Source organism: Podarcis tiliguerta (genome assembly GCF_965153285.1).
Source record: "Podarcis tiliguerta genome assembly, chromosome: 6".
NCBI lineage: Eukaryota > Metazoa > Chordata > Lepidosauria > Squamata > Lacertidae > Podarcis > Podarcis tiliguerta.
Window position 1 is genome coordinate 47029989 of NC_139539.1, and position 23654 is coordinate 47053642.

The 23654-nt window shown below is 49.5% G+C and overlaps 1 protein-coding gene across 4 annotated transcripts; it reads left to right on the top strand.

Annotated features, from left to right (window-relative positions):
* The first annotated feature begins 25 nt into the window (after positions 1–25).
* On the top strand, positions 26–22691 carry ATXN7L2 (ataxin 7 like 2). Of its 4 annotated transcripts, none has more exons than XM_083445709.1 (11): positions 26–212; positions 3960–4028; positions 6371–6475; positions 8604–8808; positions 10057–10355; positions 11404–11486; positions 13955–14199; positions 14703–14895; positions 15628–15749; positions 18529–19408; positions 22547–22691. In XM_083445709.1, the coding sequence occupies exons 1-11, from the start codon at positions 71–73 to the stop codon at positions 22559–22561; spliced, it is 2358 nt and encodes a 785-aa protein (XP_083301835.1). In that variant the 5' UTR covers positions 26–70; the 3' UTR covers positions 22562–22691. The 4 variants fall into 4 exon arrangements, with proteins under 4 accessions (XP_083301835.1, XP_083301832.1, XP_083301833.1 ...); XM_083445706.1 differs by having other exon boundaries at positions 27–212; positions 18532–19408; XM_083445707.1 differs by lacking the exon at positions 26–212 and adding an exon at positions 443–582.
* Positions 22692–23654: the final 963 nt, after the last annotated feature.

A 23654-nucleotide genomic window follows, 5' to 3' on the forward strand; every position in this document is an offset into this window, starting at 1 on the left:
TGCGCGGAGCGCGGGGCGCCTGCGCACTGGGCCGCGGCCAGCGGGGAGGGCTGCGCGTTCCCGTGCGGTGATGGCGGTGCGTGGACGCGCGGCGGTGGTAGCAGCAGCAGCAATGGCTGCTGTGGATCGGCGGCTGCCGAATCTCGATGACTTCGCGGGGCAGAGCTGGAGCGCCTGGGTGGAGAGGGCCGGGCCGCCCGCTGCCGAGACAGGTGAGCGCGCTCGCCCTGCCCGCGGGCCCGGAGGCGGCGGCAGGCGGCGGGGAGCAGGGGACCCTCCGTCGCCGTTTCTGCTGCCGCCGCCGCCGCCGCCGCCGTCGAGCTTCCTCCCTCCCTCGCCTCCCATCCTCCTCCCGCGCCCCCTCCCTCACCCCGCCCGCCCCAAACAAAGGAGCCGCCGGGTCCTAGCGCCGCCTCGCTTCCCGCCCGGCGGAGCCTGCCTTCCTTTTCCTGCCGCTTCGACCGGGTTTCCTAGGATCTCTCGATCCCCCTAACGGGATCCCCTCTCCCCCAGCCTGATTTCACTAGGGGCATGCTGTGATCAAGGCAGGATCTTTGTCCCACGCGTTTCCCAGCTCCTTATGTGCTTCTCGTTCCTACTTTGATCCCTTATTACACGAGCATGGCTTTTTTTGTGTGTGTGTGTTTTTTAAAGCCATATTCGCAAGATTCCCCGGACTTTTGATCTCTTCTGTCATCGAGCCCACGATTGTCTCCGAAACATGCTATGTAAAGGCTGCGTGACTTGTCTGTTTATAATTTATTTATTACATAGTGATCTCACCAGGTTTCCTAACATTTGCGCCTTGACTCTCGTGCACCTCGAGCCCTCATGTCGACTGCTTCCATTTCACCTGGGCATTCTTTCTTCCTGATCTCCACATAGTCACTTTTTCTGTTTCCCCCCAAATAATACGCACTCTTGAGGTGCCACTGGAACACTTGTGGGCAGCAAGCGTTCTTGATCTTCTGTGACTCCCTGGATAGTATGGGTCTTGGTCATCTTCTAGGTGACCCCTGACCACTTTTCTTTTTCTCTTCCTCCCCCCTTTTTAACCACATTTTCCCCATCGGTCTTGATCTTTAAATCCCGTTACAGTTTTCCTCAACTGATTCCTTTCAAAGTGCTTTCAGCAACCCACCGTTTGCTGTTCTCCCCCAGCTGTGCTGCATTTCTGGATTTCCTCTTGTTGAAGTTGTTCCATTTCCATTAGGATCTGTGCCTAGGCCTTTGAAACTGGTCCCCGCCCATCCATCTGCTTTGCCTTCCTTATATCTTCTCTTCAGTCTTTTACATAAAGCTCTTTTTTGTTTTGCACTGTTGACCTGGCCACTCAGTTTACCACTCGCTAGGATCTCCCCTTTTCTCTTGGAAAGCTGCACATCCTCCTCCCTGACATCCTGATTCAGCATCCCTATGCTCCCCCCCCCCCCCCCGTCTAGTCCCTTGCTCTGTTGCCCTCCTTTACTAAGGGGGTGGTGGTATATCTGTATGAAAATGGTGGATGGATGGATTGGCCCCTTGTGATTTTTGTCCTTGGAATCCTAGAAACCGCTCGGGAGCACCTCCCTAGAATGTTTGACTTTCTCAAGTGCAGCCTGATGGCAGACTCTAGAAGGGGCGGTGAGACTCAACGGAGCTGTCCCTGGTGATGCTTTTTATATTGTTGAGCTTCTCCCATCCCCCTCCATTATCTTCCCTTTGCACTTGATATAGTTAGTGCTTCGAATGTTTCCTCATCTACTTCCAGCTCCAACAGAGTTTACATAATGACTCCTGTGTTTTCAGGGATTTAAGAAGCAGGTTGTAAATTGTCCTTTGCAGACAGCTTCCTGTTGCTGTCTGAATGGATTGTTTTTATTTATTTATTGCTAATAGATATGGAATGGTAAGGATTTTGTACATGGGGGCGGGGGGGAAAGCGCTTGTTTAGTTTCCACCTTTTGCCCCCACCCTGTCTCTTGACAGGTTGTGGTATGGGATTAATTGTATGTGCGTTTTAATTCAGTTAGGTTTTTTTTCTGTTTTTTTAAAGAAAGAGGGAGATTAATGTTCTTGGCGTCAATGCAATTTTTTAAATAAAAAAACGCAGAGCTATTTTGGATTTCCGTTTTGTATTTTGATGCTGAAACAGTTGATGCATTGTAACAGGTACATCTTGTCTTTGTGAGGGCACCATGTGGTGTGAAATCTATTAAATGCAAGTGGAGTATCATGTCATGGTTAAAGCACAGGAGTCAGGACTTTGGGGACCAGCTCTGCTACTTGCTTTCACACTGTTAATTTGGAGACAAATCAGCCCCTTGTGCCAGATCCCTCCCCACAATTGGTAGCATTTGATCTGCATCGCAAGGAGTTTGCAGGCATTTCATGAATGTCTGTGAGCGTCAGGTCAATGCGCAGACAGAAGGAGTTACGGCAGCCTTTGCCAACCTGATGCCCTCCAGATTTTTGGCCTACAACTCCCATCAGCCCCAGACTACACAGGGAGTTGTAGTCCAAAAATCTGGAGGGTACCAGCTTGGTGAAAGCTGAATGGGGGGGGGGCATTAGTTCTGAATCCCATGTGTTTGATTTCTTATATGCATGTTGGGATTAGGTTACAAACCACATCATTCTAGGCATTTGCTTACACACACAAACACAGCATAATAAGAAAATGGTTCTGCTATAATGAAAAGCTTGTCAACATTAACATGTTTCCAGGGAAATATCACTGATGTTGTGATCGAAACTATAATATAATTTGGCATTGGCAAGGATTTGGCTTCTGGAACTGAAAACCAGGGGTATCTCTTTAACAAAGAATTTGGTGATTCTGTTTCAAAGTCCATCTTGGGGCGTCTTTCTTTGAAGCTTTGTGTTCCCAACTAGCAGAGCAGAAAAGCACATGTGAAAGGTATATGGAATAGAGAGAGCTGTCTCTCATCCCCTATCATGCAAGTGTGCCCCCTTTCTGCGTGCATATACACCTGGGCATGTACAGAATTCTGGTGGGCTGTGGATATTTGAATGCCACCCTTTGGAATGGGAAAACAAGAGTTTGTAAAGCAGCCAGTCTCGAGTGGAGTTGAGAAAGCCGCGTTTCTACCCTGCACATTGTATTTTGGAAAGGAGTCAGGGGATGGTGCTGTGTGCTTGTCATTGTCTTCCAAACACCCCTTGATTGATACGGATTGGCAGAGCAGTTCTGCTGAAGCAGCAGGCAGTGGAGTCTGAGACTCAGCAAGTCCACTACTGTATGTTTGCAGAAGCCCTGGAACATCTGCCATGTTAGCTGAACTGATTCTTAGGGATCCTTGTTCTCTTGGCAACTTTTAAGACCTGGAGTTTTAGGGCAAATGGAAATGATTGTTCTTAATCTGCTCCCCTATGAAACTCATTGAATGACCTTGGGCACGTTGCATGCTTGGCCTAACCTTTTTCCACAGGGCTGTTGTGAGGATAAAATAGGATACCCCTGCACATACCTCCTCAAAGCCTGTATACATGTATAGTAAAAAAATTCAAAGGGGGCAGGACCATGCATGCTATGTTTATTCTTATGGGGTTTCGAAGAGGGGAAATCCTGATCTACAGATTTACTGGTCCTAGTGTCCTGTCTGCTGAGGCTTGCAGATGGATCTTCTCTGTTCTGGGTCACAATGTGACCTACATAACACTACATGGCAAGTTTGAGGAAGCTGCGACTGGAATAGATGCTTTTCCTGAGCTCTTTTCAAGCCTATTAAGGCCTGCAGTCCTAAGCATGCTTACTTCCTAGTAAGTCTCATTGCATTCAGGTTGATTTGCTTCTATGTAAGCGTTACTTCGAATCATGTGGTAAGGGGGGGGGGGGAGAGAATGATTCATCTTAATGTGTCTAGATGTCATGGGTTCTCAATAGCTTTGTTGGATGATGGATCTGCAAAGGGTTATTAGTGTTGCTGATGGGATTTCTTTTTCTATGTATCTATTAGGGTCTGATGTGGAAGAAAACGGTAGGAATGGGAGCAAGAAGCTGGATGCAATGACCCTCATTAAAGAAGGTAAGAACAGACTTCTTTGAGTCTGACTTGAGTTGTAGAGACCTCTGCCCTGTGTCTGGTGAATGCTTTGCAGAAGAGAGAAGTGCAAGGGCAGCTGGGAGTTCTGTGTGTGTGTGTGTGTGTGTGTGTGTGTGTCTGGAGTAGCAGTCATTGCATTCTCACACAGCAAGTGACCCTTAGATGAAAGCATCCTGACAAAAGCAGAAGACAACTATCCCTTTTGATTGCTGCATTCGCACATGCCACCAAGGGCTGGCATTCTGGCCGCAAGAGCTAGTCTGTCTATTCCTTACTAGAGCTCAAAACCTTGCCTGGGTCTTGGAATATGATGGATGAAGTGTCTCGTAGTTCATCAGGAAATTCATACTCACCCAAGCTTAGACTTGAATACATTGCATCTTCTATGACCCATGAATGAGTCTGTGGACTTTGCCTTGAGTCCTGTCGTGATCCTCTGCAGCCACCCCCACACCCAACATTTAGTTATAGGGATTTAGCAAGCGTTTCAGGATAACCAAAAGCTGCGGAACTTTCACATACATGCTTCTTTGCTTTGAGAACCCTTTGCCTCTATGGTTTCTAGCAACATGATGTTAAGAGACATCCACAACAAAAGGCCCTTGGCTTTCCACCCCTTCCTGCCCACAGCCTCTCTCCTGATCAGCCCATATGACCTAGACCACAGTGTGTCACAAAAAGCAGCCAGAGTTGGTGCAGAGCAATAGCTGCTGATGGACCCGTGCAAATGAGCCGAGCGGCAGAGAAGAGCCACACCATGTTTCTGTCTGTGCCGCACCAGCCAAATTCTTTTCTGATCTGGAATATCAGCCGTGCTCTGGCCACCAGCAGAACATGTTCACCAGCTCATCGCAAAGAAAAGATTCCAGGTGCGACTCCAATATAGTAGGGCGGGTGAAGATGTGCTGACTCTCCCCATTCCACTCTCTTTCTCTCTCTCAATGATTGTTAGGGGGGAAAGACCCTGAGCCACCATCTGTCTACCCTCAATCAAGAGATCAGAAAGTCTCTTCTCTCTGTGTGTGTGTGTTTCTCAGACAAGTCTTGGGTGGTGGGGGCAGGGTGGAGACTCAAATGGAAGGTCCTGCTTGCAGCAGAAGGTAAGAAGGGTCGACTTCCCCAAGGATATCAGGTCTTTTGTGGGACCCCTGCATGGTGGCCTGTATTTTTCCTAAATCAAATCGGTCACACTAACTCCCTCCCTGGGCTTTTTCGGCAGAGCCCTTGGAAATGTGAGCTGCCACCTGTCCTCTCCACTGAGCTCCCGAGCCAGAGTTTCCAGATGAGCTTCTGCTGGGCTTTCGTCCTGCTCTTTTCTGCGCTCACTCTCAGCCCACAGTTAGTTTGAGCCTTGCCCCTCCCCGTCTCTCCCGACAGCTCCCCTCCCCTGCCCTGCTGCCCTCGGTCTTTTTTCATTGCTTCCCAGCCTGTCTGTGTCTCTTTGTTTTCCCTTTTTTCTGCCACCCCAGCTGTGCTAGGAGGTGGGGCTGCCTCCTGACAAAGTTGGAGCGTGTGACGGCCCCATCACCCAAGGATAAGCGATTGTTCTGCTGCCTTTTTGTGTGTGTTTGCTAAAACGTGAGCCCACGTCTCAGGCCTGGGAGAAGTGGGCTGTGCCTGAACCAGCAGGCTGGATGGGGGAGGCTGCCTTGCCCAGTGGCTGTTCTCTGAACTAGACAGCCATTTGCGCAGATAAGTCTTGACATAAGTCACATGTAAAATAATTGTCTATATCTTTGCTTGTGCAGCTCGGTGCCATTGGAGCGTTGGGCTGCCAGTCAAGCGGTTCCCCCAATTCACATCTAGGTGCTGCATTGGCTCCGTAATATACCACATGCTCTGCTCTTATAAGAGTCCAGTATGAAACTCCTTGTATCTGTGCTTGAAGAATCTTGGGGAGGCAGCCAAAGAGGGCTTTGTTTGATGGAACAATGGTCTAAGTCTGTATAAAAGCTCCTTCTGGCATTATGAATGGATGACCTGCTTTGCAGTCAGTGTCTCCTTGATCTTTCAATCCTGCATGACAAGCAGCCTGGTACTTATTCCCAGTTTGCAGCTGGGAAAACTGAGGATGGAAGTGTGAGGCATGCTTCGTGCCACCGCACCAGACAGCTGTGGCAGGGATGCAAACATGTGCCTCTCAGCTCTCTTCCTTTCTAAGCTACCTGGCGGACTTTTCTTCTTGTTCCATCTTTTGTCAGAATTAATGGTGGGGTGTTGTTACCGCTATTATTTGAAGTGTTTCTGAGCCTGAAGAACAGACAAAGTTTCACGGGGCTTCTTCCAGGGTGCTCTCTCATCACTCGCCTCTCTTGTCCTTTCAGACATGTCTATCTTTGGTCACTGCCCAGCTCACGATGAGTTCTACCTGGTGGTGTGTAACCACTGTGGCCAAGTGGTCAAACCTCAAGCCTTTCAGAAGCACTGCGGTAAGCGAAGCAGCCAAAAACTGCCAATTGAATTTCTGTGGCCTCTGGATGGAGAGCTGTGAATTAGGGCTGCTTGCTGCCGCCTCAGGCACCGGCCCAGTGGGTGGTGCCTGGGCTTGAAAGGCCCTTTTCTGTTTTCCTCCTGAAAATGGGGGGCGGGGCGGGGGAAGAGGAAGGTCGTCTTCCCTTGAATTTCTTTTCAACCAGCGAGGAAGCCGCTGCGAGGGCAGCAAGCAGCCCGAGAGATGGAAAGGCAGGATTCTGGTCATGCTAGGGTCGCTTCCGATGTCACAACTTTGCCCCTTAGGGAATGAATGTGGGGAGGCAGTTAGGAAAGGGTCGTACACACATCAGGTAACTTGAGCTGCAGAGAAGAGCCCTAGCTCATGTGTAGAGCATCTGCCTTGCCTGCTGAGCAGGTTCAGTCCCCAGCATCTCCAGGTAGGGCTGTGAGAGTCGCCTGCCTGAAATTCCAGGGATCTGCTACCAGTCAGTGTTGACCATTCACAGCTAGATGGGCCTTTGGTTTGACTCGGTCTGAGGCGATTTCCTACCTTCCTGTGATGTCCCATCTCAAAAGGAGACAGGCCATAACTGAGTGGCTAAGCTTATGCTTTGGGGAGAATGTCTCAAATTGAACCTCTGGTTGACTCAGCCTTCCCCAACTTGGTGCCCCCTGGATGTTTTAGCATAGCACTCCCATCAGCGGGGGAGTGGGCACAGAAAGGACCTGTCCAGAGGGCACCGACTTGGGGAAGGCTGCCATAAAGGGTAACAGGTACAGGATCTGGCAAAGATATCTCTGCCTGAAAACCATTGCCCTGCAGATGCGTCATTTCTGCTCCAAACAGACCGTTTGTTCCTTCTCTCCTCCATCCCATCCTCCCAACAGACTTCTCTCCATTCAGCCTTTACACTAGTGACTTAGGCCCAGCCGTTTTCTAGCTGCTTCTCCTCCCAAGTTCTTAAAGCACAACGAAGGAAATCTAACATTAGGCAACCTCCTCTCGCCACCATCTGTGAATGATTTGTCCGTATCCAGACTTTTTCCTTTGGCCTGGTGCCCTGGGGCGGGGGGGGGGGAGCAGTAATCTCGCTGGGATTGTCCAAGGCCATCCGCCTGCCTTTGAAAGGGGTTGTTGAGCAAGAAGCGGGGAGAGCGGAGGGGCTGGAGATGGACTGCTTTAGCAACTCACCCTATGGAGCACAGGGGGGCGGGCAATGTACAGTCTGACCTCCTGCCAAGGAACCTGCTAAGAGGGTGGGGTAGGCTGGTATTTGTGTCCCAAGGCATGGCTCGAAGGTGCAGGATGCCGCAGCTGTGCTGAAGCCAAGCAGGTCTAGGCCTGGTGAACATCTGGGTGAGGGAACCCCATCCACACCATCTTGGAATTCCATCATGGGAGAAGAAGCAGGATATAAATGAACTGTGCTTCTTTAATTTGCCTCCGCAACTTCCCTTGGGCTTTATGAATCAGGCCTTGAGGAACAGAACAGCAACACATAGATGGTGGTGACAGCTAAGATTAGGCAGATTTCCAGCTGGTCCTGATTGCCCTCTTTTGGACCCTCTGCCTACTTCCTGGTGATTGACTATGATCAGGTTATGGGCCTCTCTAAGTGGGAAATGGCTATATGAGAGAGTAGCTGCTTGGCTGTCTGCTACCCACTATTTCGAGCAGGTCTTGGAAGGATGTATTTTTGGAGCCCGCCTCTCACAGTTCTGTGGTGCAGAAAGGATTAGTTCCAAAGTGCATGACTTGGTAAATTGGAGCTAGGAAGCTCTAAATGTGAAGTTCTGGATGTAGCCACTAACTTTGGTTCAGCAAGTTCCCAATAGAACGGAGAGACGGAGGTGTGGATACAGTTTTCTAATAACAGTATGGGGCTTCTGGAGCATTGCCCATGAAACCTTAAGGGGATCACAAATTTGGCACTGAGCACTATTTGCATAGTAAGCCTCCAAATTTCGTATTAGAAGAAAATCCATAAATTGGGTGCTTTTGCTTCCCATTTCTGTACTCCAGGCCAGTACTTGCCATTTGTAGTATGATGGCTGCCATCCAGATTCCCACATTGGCTAGTTGGTTGCAATATTGTCAGTAACAGCATCTTAATTCCCACCTAGAGAGACGACATGGACCTCCCAGCAAGCTCTATGGCCGGGTGCAGACCTCTTCAAATTTACAAAAGTGCCATGCGGTCAATGGGCGGTCCCTTGCCAGTGGAGGTCACGGATCCACCAAGTCCTGGCGGGAGAGGTCCCAGGGCTCCTTCAGTCAAGCCCAGCACACGCCTGAGAGGACAGACAAGATGTCAAAGGACAACCTCTGGTAAGGAGAGGTTGGGTTTGTTGGCAGGGGACCTTTCTGAGCTTTAGGATACAGAGCACAGCCCAACCAATTCTTCTTGGGCTGTATAGAATCTCACTCCAATGCTTTTGGGGGAAGCATCCCAGTGCTGTGCTTACTGGGGTGGCTGGGGGAGAGGTATTGGAGAAATTGCGCCCTTCAGAATGGCAGGTGCAACCTGGTGTAATTCTCCATTTTGTAAGATGGTACAGGGAAATCTACATGCAGCTCTAGGGATACTAAAGTTTTATTATCTAGGGATGCTAAAGTTTTACTTTTTGTTCTTTGTATAAAAAGATAAGGGCTAAATTAACCTCTAGACCTGTGAAGCTAGAAGTAGTTTTTAATGTGTGTGTGTGTGTGCGCGCGCGCAGACACATAGATGGGTCTAAATGAATCCTATTACTGAGGTTATATTTGGGGGAGTGTTTTTATGGATTTTGATAAGTTGCATCTGGTTATTTTATTTATTTGTTTGTATTAAGATGCCTTCTCCAAGACTAAAAATTGCAACAATAAATAACAAATCTAACAAAAAAGAATCTGAGAAGCAAGAGAAGGAATATAATCTGTTTCCCCCGATTTAATGTCCCCTTGATGGTTTTAGTCACTTTTAGTGACTCTAGGTTTGTTGTGGAAAGCAAGGCAGAATTAAGCAAACTTAACTAGTTAATTATAGGGTTGGGTCTTGCTACTGAGGGAACTGCAGTCTATTTCTAGAGTCTCATGAGGTCAGGTGGCCACCACAGTGGAGTAATCCTGGTTTAAAGGCTGCACTAAAGTTTAAAGGAGTCCCCTTCAATGCCCACTACTGGGGCATCCTTGCCGATGTTAGTGGAAGATGATCTGAAGGCACTTCAGAGCTTGCTTTCTTCATCTTGGTCTATTACTGATGGCCAGACACATTGTTGTTGCAGGACACTGGGAAGACCTGTGAGATTTGGCCATTGGTGCCTTCCAAGATTCGTGTGGTACCAATGTGGAAACTGCACCTGCTCTTTTCTTGTCTTTGCCTCTCCTTTTATTCACTCTGTCTGTTTGGCTGGCATCTTAAGGCTCCAGTTTTCATGTTTGGAGCACCAGCCCAGCTTCTTCTAATGTTCCTCCAGACACTGTTAGTAGTGTAGCTAGAACCCAATGCGATGAAGACGTAAGAGTGGTCAACTGAAGTGGGAGATGACGAATTTTTCCGATGTTTCTGACTTGTGGCTCTGCTTTGCTCTCTTCCAGTTTGTTTGTGCCTGTTGTGAACCTAGAGAAGATCTCCAGCCTTCCAAAGTCAGACAGCGATGGGATCAAGGCCCCCCCAAAGCTTTCTGACTCTGCCACCCCTAGACAGTCTTCTGCCAGCTCAAAAGAGATACTGGGCAAGCCCTCCTTAGTGGCATCACCGAAAGAACCCCTGACGTCAGCCAAGGCCAGTGGCAACTCCATCATACCCGCTGACAGCTTGAGCAGGAAAATGGAGAATGCTCCTGTCTTGGGAGAGAAAGAGACTGGTGCTGTGAAATCTCTGAAGAAGATGCCACGTGAGTACCGTAGTATCCTGTAGCTGGAGGCAACATAGCACCTAGCCTAGGCATAGGGGGTTCCTTCCTGTATTCCATTTCACAGCAGAGCAGTCCTGGCTTCTGATATCGCCAAACGGTTTGGTAGCATTTCTGCACATGACATTATCTCCAAATTCCCCAAATTCTGGAAGAGTGGGCATCAAAGGGAATACTGCCTGGGCATGCCACACCCCAAAATCCAGGTTCTTCCGAGCTTCCACTGGGAGAAAGGGTGGTTTACTCCCCAGAGGACTAGGATAGAACATTTGCATTGGACTCTGAAGTGCACCAGACTCATATCTCTGGATTCTTTTATCTGGAGCATGCTTTTGATTGATCTCCCTTGTTGGGTGGGCTACTTCGTTGAGCGCCTAGAGTGGGGGAAAGGGTTAGCAGAAAGCCAAGCTGCCAGCTTGATAGTCTCTAGCCAGGTGTATGTACCAACTAGCACCCTTTTTTTAAAGGGGAAGTAACCCATTTCAAATTGAAGCTGGGTATGCATAGCCAGTATGTCAGATCCCTCTCTTGACCAGGTTTGTGCACTTGGCCTCCAGGTGACTGGGAAGAAGGGGAACACTGTGCATAGTCTGTGACTTGGGGCTCAGTTGACCAAGGGAGACAGGAAGAGGAGTTTCCTGCCATCTTTTCCCCCCCTCACGACCCCAAAGTATTTGTCTTCCCAGGACGATAAATGCTGAATAAGAAGAGAGCCACCCACATCGATGTAGTGATTGCTAAAGACACAACTCCTCACAGGATGCCCATAAAATAAAATTAAAAAGCAGCAGGAAAAGAAATATTGTTGGACAAATAACCTGTTTGTGCTATTCTGACAGCAGGTGTCAAGAGTTCCTTGAAAAATGGAGTTTTTGAATAAGGGCTTCCTTGAAGGATGAGAGGGAAGCTGAGGCACTGCAAGGGGGAAGGCATAAAACTAGGCCTCAAGAAACATAGGGGGGGGGGCAGGATGAGTGCCTTGCCTTCTGTTTTCCCGTCTGCATCTTAATTCTGTGTTTTGCTCCCACAGGGAAAGAATGTGACCTGAACAGGCAGTGTGGGGTGGTGAACCCCGAAACCAAGAAGGTTTGCACTCGGTTACTGACCTGCAAGGTATGATGCTTCATGTGATGAAATTGGCATGAAATGGGGGCAAAAGAGTAGTTCAGCATAAGAAAGAGTTTTGACCAGCTTTTGCTCCCCCCCCCCCCAAATTGGGCCTGTTCCTTTGCCTGACAAAGGCGCCTTTCCATTTGCCAAATCTGGAAATTTGGAAGGCAAAAGATTTTCCATGCTGAGAAATGCTTCACCTGTTCAATGGTGGAAAGAGGCCCCTCCTGTGTGTGTGTTTCGTAGTGTTCCCCTCCCTGGTCAACACACCCTGCTGGAGTGCCCGTGGTCAGGGGTGGAGGAAGGGGGGTATGTGGGGGTGGTTCACCCCAGGTGTCACCACTCAGAGGGGTGACAAAATGCCGGGTGGCACTCACCGTGGGGCCTGCAGCACGCCCGAGCTATGCATCTCTCCTGGGATTGACGTTGTGGCTTGGGCACCCACAGGCTCCGCGCTGCCCCGAACGGTCCCCCCTGCCGCCTCTCCCTCAGCTGTAGGGCGGCTGAGTGGGAGGAGACAGGCAGACTCCTCGGAGGCCCCGCGGAGCTTCCTGCCCCAGCTCGCCTCGCCCCGTGGGCGGCTTGCCCCGTCCCTTGGCGCAGGGTGCCCAATCGGCTTGCTCCGCCACTGCCTGTGGTTTTCCAAGGTAGAGAGGCCTTTCTGCATAGCCCGTCCCCTGCTGCAAGCATATCTTCAGTTCTGGGTGTTGATGTTCATCATGTTGTTGGGCTGTGGCTCCCACCATAGGAGCTGGAGCTGATGGGAGTTGCAGTTCAAGAACATCTGGAGGTCACAAAGTTGGCTGCCCTTGGTCTGCCAGCTTTATTCAGGTTCCTGAGCCCTATTGGCTGCCTACCCTCCTCTTAAGACTGTTGTGAGTTACTGGAAGCAAGTTGCCAATGAAGGAATTCTGCATTTGCAAGAAGGCTAGTGTGTGCTGTGATAGGGCTTACCTGTTGCTGCGCCATCAACATCAGTCTACCAACATAGATGCCTGCTTTGTGGCTTTGTCTCTGGCTGCTGTCAGACATAGGAGCAAGACTAGGTTCTAAAAGAAAAAAAGGTCACCCTATCAAGTGGAAGCTCCTGACTTTCAGTAGCAGGTGTGGGGAACCTTTGGATTGCCAGATATTTCTGAACTACAATTCCCATCATCCCTGGCCATTGGCCATGCTTGCTAGGGCTGATGGGAACTGTAGTTCAGCAGTGTCCCAACACCTGCTCTGTAGAAAAGTTCAAGTGGAAAATACTTTGCTGTAAACCCAGGGACAGGGAATCTATGGCCCTTTAGCTGTTGCTGGACTACAGCTCCCTTCATCCCTGACCATTGGCTGTGTTGTCTGAGGCTAATGGGAGTTGGAGTCTGGAGGATGGCAGGTTGGGGAAGAGTCACCTAAGGTATAATCTGCTGGAAAGCTCTTAAATAAATGGGAGCTGTGCCAGAGCACTGAGGATGGTCTTGCTCAGCTCCTGTACATTGCAATAAAGCGTGCTCAGGAGAATTTCCCCGGGGGGAATTGTGCCTCTCATCTCTCTCTGGAAGGCAGCCAGGTATCATATATAGGTGGAAAACTTTGTAGCTTCAAGTTAACTTGTTTGAGGTAGTCTTAAGGCTCCATATAGACAGCTTTGTATTCTCACAGCCAGCTACCCCGTGTGAAGAATCGGAACTGGGGTTTCTCTGTTCCAAACACTCAGGACACTTGATTCAGGCAGAGGGGATATTGGGTGGGCAGTTTCTGAGATACATGCTATAATGAAGCGTTACTAGTAAAATCCAGGCATTGCAGAAGTTGTAGCCAGGACAGCAAAACATAAGCAAGCTAAACACAGTGTGTCAAGTCATCCCCATGACAACACTGGGTAATTTCACAGTGTGCTTTTGCTGCAGCCACTGTAAATAATGTTAACCTTTTTGATGATCAGCTGCCTTCTACCCATAAGTCAGATTTATTCCAGGTGGGCCTGTTTAAAATCCAATTTAATAACTGCATGAGCTCTTGTTTTCTGCCCAGTGGTTCATCCAGCACTTGTCTAAGAGCCAGCCGCTTGGATTTATTGAAATGTTCAGTGGTTGAGAGCACCACTTTCCCCATTGTAGCACCTTAGTGACCACGTGGGAAATTTCTTATTCGAAAGCCACCCACCATGTGACAGTCTCTCCCATCCCCCGTCAGAGCTTGCCTTCTCATAAAATAGGCTTGGAAATGGACTTCTTCTCTGAGGTTGTTGCTTTTGTCATGCTCTGGTCCAGTGCTATTATTCTAGAAAAAGAACTCGCCACGAACACCTGCCTTGTGCTCTTATCATGGCAAAGGTGCCCACCTGAGACGTGCTGGAACTGAGTTCCGGCAAGTTCCGGCTGAAAAAAGCCCTGTTCTTGTCACACCTCCATAAGCGAATGTCGTGAAGTCCTGCAGCGGTGGATGTGCTTGTCAGCTGATGCCTCTAACCATTCTCTGTGCCTCAGATTCATTCTGTCCACCAGCGCCGTGAGGTGCAGGGCCGCGCCAAGGACTTTGACGTCTTAGTGGCCGAGCTGAAGGCCAACGCCAGGAAAGGCGAGTCCCCCAAAGACAAGAGCCCAGTGAGGAAGGAAGCGCCTTCTGAACGACTCTCGCAGGACTCCTCGTTACTCTCACAGCCATCGCTGGTCCTGCCCAACGCCTCTCTTTGCCGAATAAAGCAACCCTACTCCCACTGTGCACTTTCCAGGTAAAACAAGGGCAGATAGTGTCCCAGGTTAAGCACGGGAAGGAAGTTGACTGGGTAGTTTTCTAATTAAAGTTGCCTGGGGGATTTTTTTGGCTCAACCACAGATGTGGACAGGACCTCGGAAAAGGTGGCACTGTACCACCTTCTGTACCACTGCAAAAGCAGACTCTATCCACAGATACTCAGTATCTACTGTATGTTTTGGAAGTGGTTTGTTAGCCATGCATTTGGATACTTCTTAAGATATAACCAGTTTTCGTACAGTAGTTCCTGCGATCAAGGAGGTGGTTTTTGTTTATGTTTGGATGCAGCAGGGTGCCATTTTGAATCAAAATGGCAGACTGAATCTTTCAAAACTGCACTAATTTTGAAGTTTCTTAGAATTCCTTAGCAGCAAGGGACATATGGCTGCTAGTCCTAGTAAGGAAGCCAGTAATATCTCTGCCACAGATTCAGGAAACTCTCCCCTTGAAGAGGGCTGTAACCTCCTGTGTTGCTTTTAGGTCTAGGGTTTCCTCAGAGAGTGAGTCCGATGACCTGCCTACCACCTCTAGCGAAGTCGACCACGGGCTCTACCCTTTTCCAGCACCCAAGAGCACCGGCCGGGTTTCGAGCGAGGAGAGTGAGGATGACGCAGTGGATGATTCCCGCAAGGTGGACTGCCATTATGCAACACGGTCGCCACGCCCCCAGGCGGTAAGTGCCAGGCTAAAACTGGTGTGGCTCTGTGAAATGGGTCCTTCATGCCTTTGGAGAAAAATGCTTGCCCCGAGTCTTGCAAGAAGAAAGCCAAGGGGGAGGGGAATGTTGGATGCTTGGACAAATGAAGCTGCTTTTATACCGTGTGAGACCACTGGTCCATCTGACCCAATGACATTTAGTAACAGTTCTCAAAGGCTCCAATAAGATGTATTCCTGAGTTCTGAGATCTCTTTAACTGGATACAACAAGGTCTAAACTCTGTGACCTTACACATGCAAAACAAATCCTCTGCTACTTACCTATGGGTTCAGTCCAGGATAAGGTTCGTTGCCCTTGTTCTGTTGATATCAATGAGACCCAGGTGTGAACGGGGTGGGGTGGGGTGGCGGCGATGTTTTGCCTTCCTTTGCTCAGGAGATGAGGTGGGCAGAAGAAACAACTCTAGAATCATAGAACCATAGAATCATAGAACTGTAGAGTTGGAAGGGACCCTGAGGATCATCTAGTCCAACCCCCTGCAATGCAGGAATATGCAGCTGGTCCATACGGGGATTGAACCTGCAACCTTGAGTGTTATCAGCACCATGGTCTAACCAACTATCCAGCTATCCAGGCTCTCTTGGTGTTAGCATCCCATCCCCATTTGCAAGAGGTTTCAGAATGTGCCGTTTGCGTGATTTAATATCCTTAATGCCTTTTATCCCTGCTTCCATCTCCCCACAACAGTTCTGCACTTTTGGAAGCAGGTTGGTGAGCCCTGGATGTTACGTCTTCAGTCGACGGCTGGATCGGTTCTGCTCTGCACTCAGTTCCATGTTGGAGAGACATCTCAGCTCACACATGTGGAAGTAAGTAATCCTAGGGGGAAGGAGAGAAAATCCTGTGATGAATTGTGGCATGTTAATGCCCCTTGCAAACAGCTGAAGATGGGCATGTGTTGTTTGCGCTTAATACTAAGCTATGGCTGTTTAAAATTGGGTTTATTAAACCATAGTTTGTTTGATCACCCAAACTCTGCCCAGCAGCTTAACTATTGCTTGTTTACTGCCAACATGTCTGAAGCCATTGTTTGTTGTTGGCTTATGAACCTTGGTTTGGTTTAGCTATGGCTTGGTGTTACTGTCCACCCTTCTGAACCATGGTTTGTTTCACCACCCCACCTCGGGAGACAAAAGCAACTGGAAAACGAACCAAATTTCAGAGAAACAAGTTTGTATGATTGTTTGTGGGTCAACTCCCAATTGCCTCGGTCCCTGCTCCTGCAAAGTGCAAAGTAGATAAATAGGTACCGCTCCGCCGGGAAGGTAAACGACGTTTCCGTGTGCTGCTCTGATTCGCCAGAAGTGGCTTAGTCATGCTGGCCACATGACCTGGAAGCTGTACGCTGGTTCCCTCGGCCAGTAAAGCAAGATGAGCACCGCAACCCCAGAGTCGGTCATGACTGGACCTAACGGTCAGGGGTCCCTTTGCCTTTACCTTAACTTCCCGGCACTGACATTGCTGCTGTTTACCAGGACATAGTAGGGTAGCGGTGAGGTATAAATATATTTAGAATGGAGGCCACAAAACATAGTATTTCGATGAGATATGGTATTTTGTTGGAGTGTGGTCCCCCCCCCCCAACCTTTGCATGCCTGTCCCATGTGTTTATCCATTTTTCTGTTCTGATAGGCACTCCAGATGCTGTTGGATTCAAATGCCCATTACCTCCTGACCATAGGCCATGCTGTCTGGATCTGATAGGAGTTACTGAGTCCAACACCACCTAGAAGTTCCCATCCTTGTGTTCAGAAATCTAATCCCCCTGTTACGGAGTCAACTGACCTAGTTGATTCATAAATTGAGATCTCCTTCCTTTTATAACCTGCCTTTGCATCAGATTATCAGGCTGGTTCATACTAAAACAATGAAGTAGCCAGTGCATAAAGAGCTAAGAACAGCAACTTTATAAATCAACATTAAAAAATGGATTGTATTCCAAGGGTTAAAAGGGGGGTTGCTGGCACTTCTGATCCGTGCCGCCTGCCAAGCCCTGTGCGCTGTTGTTCGCAAACCCTGACAATCATCAGGGCTTGCAAAAAGCCACACACAGGGCTTTGAAGCCACAACAAGCAGCCAACTGTCGGGGCTTCAAAGCAGCTCGCGCAGTGTGCTTATGCCTGTCTCGTTTTAATTTCAAACCACGCAGGTGAAAATGGGTCACCTGCCATTACCGAGGTGTCAGGTGACTGACAGACGGGTGGCCCCATGGGTGTAGGGGTGAGGGAGATAAGGGTCCAGCCCATTCCTGCATCCTGCTTACATGGGCATTATTTAGAGATGCAGCAACATAGGGACCTGCCTTACACAGAGGCAGAATCCTGGGCTGATCTCGCCTGGTATAGCACTCTGCACTGATTGGCTGCCTTAGTCCTTCGGGGTTTCAGGCAGGGCTGTTTCCTAGATGGCAAGGATTGGACCTGGGACCGTGCAGACCATGGTGTCTGAGCTTCAATGGCCCCTTCTCTCTGGCTTTAGAGCTACAGCAAAAGAGCACTTGGTCTCTTCAGAGGCTTTTTTGAACCATTCACTATCACCCACGCTCAGGGTTTGTTTGTCCTGGTAGTGGAGGACGACTTGCCTGAGGTTTGTCCCCGTGGCAAATGTTCATCCGTCTCCCAGCTGCATCCCACATGGGACTTGCTGGACCAGTGGAAGTGACAGATTGGGTGTTTGCATTTCCTGCATTTCCCCCATTCCTTATCTCTTCGGCAGAAGTGGTGCCTAGAGAAGGGACATCTGGACCCTTGGCAATAGCTTAACGACTGCATTCGTATCCCTCCTTTTTCTCCAAGGAGTTCGAATGAGAAACAACAGCATGCTTCTTGTGTGGTTGGCGGCGGGGAGATGGGAATGTAGAAAGCCTCCCCCCCCCCCCCGCCGCCCAGCCAGATCCTATGTTACTTTACTAAGAAGGAAGCCCCACTGTGCTCACTATGACTCCAAAGCGAGCCTATGCTTGCAGCTGAAATCCACGTTTGACATCCCTCCCCCTGCAAATGGACGTAAAATGTGGATGTGCTTTTAAGCACCTATTAAGCACCCGTGTAAAAAAGAGCAGCGCATGCAATTATGTTCCCAGTCCACAGCTTTGCCATCAATCACTCTGCACACGGTTGCCGCCGAGAGAAGCATTGCCTTCCTCCGGCTGACCTCGTAGCCGTGGTGTTTTGTCAGGGCTTCTGGTCCCCCTCGTCTCCAGCAGGTGGCGCTGGGCTGTAGGGTTTGACGCCGCCGCATCCTTTATGGATGGCTGCACTCATCTGAACAAAGGGAAAACAAACACCCAGGTTCTGGTGAAGGGGAAAGAGGAGGGAGGGTGGTGGCTGCCTGCGTGTCGACGTAAGGGGTTTAGAACGGGGTAGCAACCCGAGCCAAAGAGGGAGGCTTTGGATTTGAGAGCGGCAGGGTGCAACGTCATATCTGGAACCTGTAAAAACAAGGGAGCCCATGAGGATTCTGGTTTTACGATACAGCATGGAGGGCAAAAGGAACAAGAGCTGAGGGTTGGAGGGCTTTTTCCAAAGTCAGATCTTCTTAACTATCTCTCTCCCTCCCCCCCCCCCGCCTTTTTATTGGCCCAACCAGAAGGATCCCTCCCGCTGCTGACCATCCAGTTCTGTCCACGCCACCCCCTGTTCTTCTGGGCTTCTCCACATCCAGCACTTCTCAGAACTGCAGCTCCTCCCTGGTGTGTAGCCTCCCCCACAGCCTCCCGGGCAGGACCTCGGTGTCTTGCGCGGCTTCAGCCACCGTGGCCTCCAGGGACAGCCGCAGCCACCACAGCATGAACTATGCAGTGGGGTCGCCCCACGCTGCAGCCGCCTGCAGCCAGTCGGACTGCATGGGCGGGAGCCAGTCCATCACCTCCCCACTCCCAGCCAACACCCCTTCGCCGTCCTTCAGCAAGTTGCCTTTGACCAAGGCCAGCAAGTCCTCCAAAGCCAAGGAGGCGGCGGCTGGCGGCGTGGAGCCAGAGGCCTTGGCCCGGAAGCGCAAGCAGTCTCCTGGGGCCCCCGCTAGCCCTCCGTACAAACAGACCTGTTTCCTTGATCTGGGCAAGAGCAAGGCAGCTGGCTGCCAGGTCTCCCACCCGCCCGCCAAGGCCAAGCCATCCATGATCTCCTCCTCCTCGACTCTTTCCCTGAATGGAACCGTCTCGGCCGGAGCCAGGATTAAGAGGGTCAGCCATCTGGACTGCAGGGCTCCCGGCCACGTCCCAGTCAAAGCGTCGCAGCTGGAGAACCGGGCCTCCTCGCTGAATGGGCCAAAGGCACTGCAAGCCAACTGCATCTCGGACGAGGAGGCCAAGCGACGCAAGAATACAGCCACCTACTGTAGGCCGATGAAGGCCAGGCACTCCCCCTCCCCCTTGCCTTCCTCTTCCTCCTCTGACTTGGGTGGCTCTGTCCGAAGGAAGAAGCCAGTTGTCTCCTTGGGATTTGAGGAGAAGCAGAACACAATGAAGGTACGTTCTTTGCACATTCTCCTTCTCCTTCTCCTTCCTTTATCTCTCAGCTTTTCCACCAAGGAGCTCAACATAGTTCTCCCCCTCCTCATTTCATGCCCACAACAACCCTCTGAGGTAGGTTAGGCTGAGAGACAGTGGCTGACCCACGGTCAGTGAGTTTCATGACCGAGTGGGGGATTTGAACCCTGGTCTCTGAGGCCCCAGTCCGACACTCTAACCACCACCCCACACTGGATCTTCTGCCTCCAAAGGATTGCGTCAGCTGCCTTTTCTCCCTCGCCAGAGTTTTGACACAAAGTCTACCTACACACTTGTGTTTACTGCCGCAAGGTTGACTGCTTCATAACTCCATGACATGACATATAATGGTCCCCAGAAGCTAATAAATTTATAGCAACACACGCACTAACTCTGTTGTGGTCCATATGATAGGTTTTGGGTAGTGTTCAAGAGAGTGCGTTTAAAATGGTGTTGGGTAAGGAACGTTCAGCAGTGACATTTTGTTGTGTCATGCTCCCTTTTGTAGCTTGTTGGCTGACATTCTCTTTATGGGGTCTGTGGCAGATAGTTCGAAGGAAATGTTGGCCCAGTGTGCAGCCGCTGTGTGGAAAAGTCAAGGTCCTTCTTAGAGCTCCTTAGGAAAGAGGTCATAGATACAATTGCCAGTATTGTAACACCTTTATAAAGATCTATGGTGTGACCACATTTGGGGTGAATGGTGGAAGAGTCAGCATAGACAAAAGGGGAAGTATTTCGCACAGTTCATCATAAACAGGATAATTAACTGCCTCAATATTTGATGTCAGCCAACTTTGATGGCTAGAAGCAGGTTTTGTTCAAATGCATGGAGATAAGGTTTCCAGTGGCTTCTACTCAGTATGACTTTGTAGTTCCTCCTTCCTCGGAAGCCCATTTGCTGGGGAACAGGACTGCAAAGTGGCTATACTGTTCCCCTGTTCCGCTTATGGATTTCCCATAGGGAACTACGTGGCCATTGTAGGAAACAGGGCAGCTAGGTTAGATAGCTGTCTGATCTAGCAAAGCTGCTCTTATGTTCTTACAATTTCTACAGCTGTATCCTGGTGTGTGAGAGAGAGCAGTGCCTGAGTCAATTAACCCTTCAATTGATTGATCAGTAAGGGCCAATTTCCATCTGTGGGTCTGAGATCTAAGTACCCAGGGATGTTGTATATGTATATGTTTGTGGTTGCTTTGATTCAGGTGTGGTGGTGGAACAGGGGGTGAAAAATAAACCATTAAAGGCAGGCTTTCCTATCAGTGAGCTTAAGCTTTGGTTTATTAGATTATATGGCACTTAATAAATTTCTATACCACTGAGTAACAAACCTGTCTCAGCAGTTATCTCATACTTCTTTCATTTATTAATACATGCATCTAATATTGCTTCATGGAAACATAATTAAATTTAAATAAATTTGCAATCAGTTAAAAGGCAAATGATTGATTTAGCATTATTTCATTGGTGGACCAGTTCTGATTTTTATCAAAGCCTTAGGAGTGAGGCCACTGGTATCCTATGTAAAAAATAAATAAATGCACGGTAAGTGAGTTGATGCTTTTATTCAGCTAATTTGAAATACTAGAAGTATTCAAGCTGCATAGAAGACCTTTTAACTGCTTGGGCAGAGGGTGGAAAAGAGAAATAATATATTAGCTAAGAGTGACACCTTTCCTCCACTTCTTTAGTCTTAAGCAGCTTCGCTTCCTAGCATGTAGATGCACTGATTTAGCTTTACCTGCTGAATAAATTCTTGCTAAGCTGCATTAAAGGAGACAGATCTCCTGGGTGGGGGTGGGGAGCGGAGGGAAAGATGCCAAACCCCAGCTAGGAGCACTTTTAAGATAAAGGGTAGAAATGTTTAGGAAGGAGATACGATAATTATATTGAGGCTATTTGGGTTTTGCTCAGAGGGACAGTTTCCACGAATTCCCCAAAACGAAACTGTAGTGATGGAGGGAGTACAAAGCAAAGCACGAGAACACAGGAGCCCTGCTGGGTCAGACTAAAGGCCGATCTGGTCCAGCGCTCTGTTCTCATAGTAACCAACCAGATGCCTCTGAGAAGCCCACAAGCAGGATGTGAGCGCACCAGCCTTCTCCTGCGCTTGTTTACCAAGAAATGGAATTCAGAGGCATAAGACCTTCAATCCCAGAGGTAGCCCAGAGCTCTGATTCCTACAAGGCATGGCCAACGTTGTTGTCCCTGGTATCTATCAGCTAGCAAGAAATTTCCCCTGAAGGCGAAGTTTCCAGTGGACTGAGAACTGTTGATAAGACTATGGATGAAGAACGTGTGGCCTTCCTGATGATGTTGGACAACAACTCCCCATCGGCCCCAGGGAGCATGGGCCAGTGGTTGGGGATGATGGGATCTGGAGTCCACCAACATTTGGAGGGCCACGCCGTCCCTACCCTGCTGTTGAAGGATCACTCTCCATGAATTTGTCAAATTTGCCTAGCAGGAGGCTGTAGCAGCCTCTGGCCTTTCTAGTTCCCTCAGGCACCGCTCACTTGGCTTTATGCAGCCACCTGGGGAGGAGCTGCTGAGAGATCACTCGCATGCCATTGTGATGCATCTTAAAATGGGACTCCTGCTTTGATTCATTCTTGCAGAACCCTGGATAGCACATGGGATGATGGGCTCCATTTGCATTATCTGGGGAATTGTAATTTCCAAGTTCCTTTATTAGAACCTCGGCACATCTAACCGTGCACCCGCTGCATCAGGCCAAAGGCTCATCTAGTCCAGCATCCTATTCTCACAGTGGCCAACCAGATGCCTGTGGGAAGCCCACCAACAGGGCACAGCAGTATTCTCCCACTTGTGATTCCCAGAAACTGGTACTCTGTGGCGGCCAGTCTTCGACAGTGGAGGGGGGCAACGTAGCTCGCATGGTGCCGTGCAATCCCACACAAATCTCTTTCCCCCAATTAATAAAAGGTTGCCATGTCAAATACCCCTCTAATTAAGTTAGAAGCATGGCTGCTGCTCTTTGTAATTTCAGATAGGTGCTGGTTGCAGCCCTGGCTGTAATAGACACTTTGCTGTGAATGGTGCTACGTAAACTGTCACCCTCTGCACTGACACCCTCTCTTCTCTCTTCTCTTTTGCAGTCAAAAGCGCATTAACAGCAAGTGCCTGCATTCTGCAGAAGGAGCCAACAGCCTGAGAACTCTGCCCTGGGTCCGACTCAAAGCCTCTTTGCTTTTTTTATAACTTTATAGTATTTTTTTAAAGGAAAAAAAACCCTCTAAAATACCTCAAGACTCCTCCTGTTCTTTTCCTGCTTAATTTTTTTTTTTTTTAAGGGGCTGGGTGGGATGTGAAGGAGGAGAAAGGGAAAACTGAACACAAGGGAAACCGATAGAAATGCAGCCAACATGCGGCGTGTAAATGCGGTTGCAGGTGGAATGGCCGGGAGCCGTTTCAATGCCCTTAATGAAATGGGGATGTTTTCTGGCAGTGTGGTGGTTCAAAGAGAAATGGGTGCTCCATGAGATGGTGAAGGCAGGGTGGGAGCCCAACGCTGAAAGGGTTTGTGAGGCCATGCAGACACCCTTGGCAATCTGCTTAGGGGGGCCAGGGGACATGAACCCAGCTCTTCACATGCTCCTGAATGGCGATTGCCCGCATCCCTGCTCCACTCCCCTGTGCTGATTCTCCTCTGCCATCCCACCACTGCTGTGATTCTGCGCAGTGGCTCTCCCTATCTCTCCTTGGCCCTTAAGTCCTGCTTTCTATTATGCAGGAATGGGGAACCTCGGGCCCAGGTCTCCCCTAGCTCCCAGCCAAACCCCTAGTGGCCCTGATTGGAACCATCCTTGAGTCTTTTTGCCTGGTGGGAGGGTATCCTTGAACTTGGATAATGCCTCTTGCTTCTCTGGATAGAGAGGTGTGTGTGTGTGTGTGTGTGTGTGTGTGTGTGTGTGTGGAAGCCAGCCTTCTGCACAGAGGCAAATCATTCATTGCTCTGCTGACTTTTACTTCCGGCCCTGATGGCAACGGATACCTCAGAGGTGGATTCAGGGCAGCACAGCTGGTTCCGTCGTGCTGGGCGCTGAAGCCAAGGGGGAGTCACAGGGCATCACAACTGTCACATAGCAAGCAGAACGGAAGGCGGGGGAGGGGGGATTTTGGCCTTGCGCAGGGCACCGCTGACCAGATAAATACCTAGGACAGAATGTGTCCCTCAAGCCAAATAAAGCTCCCCACTCCTTCTCT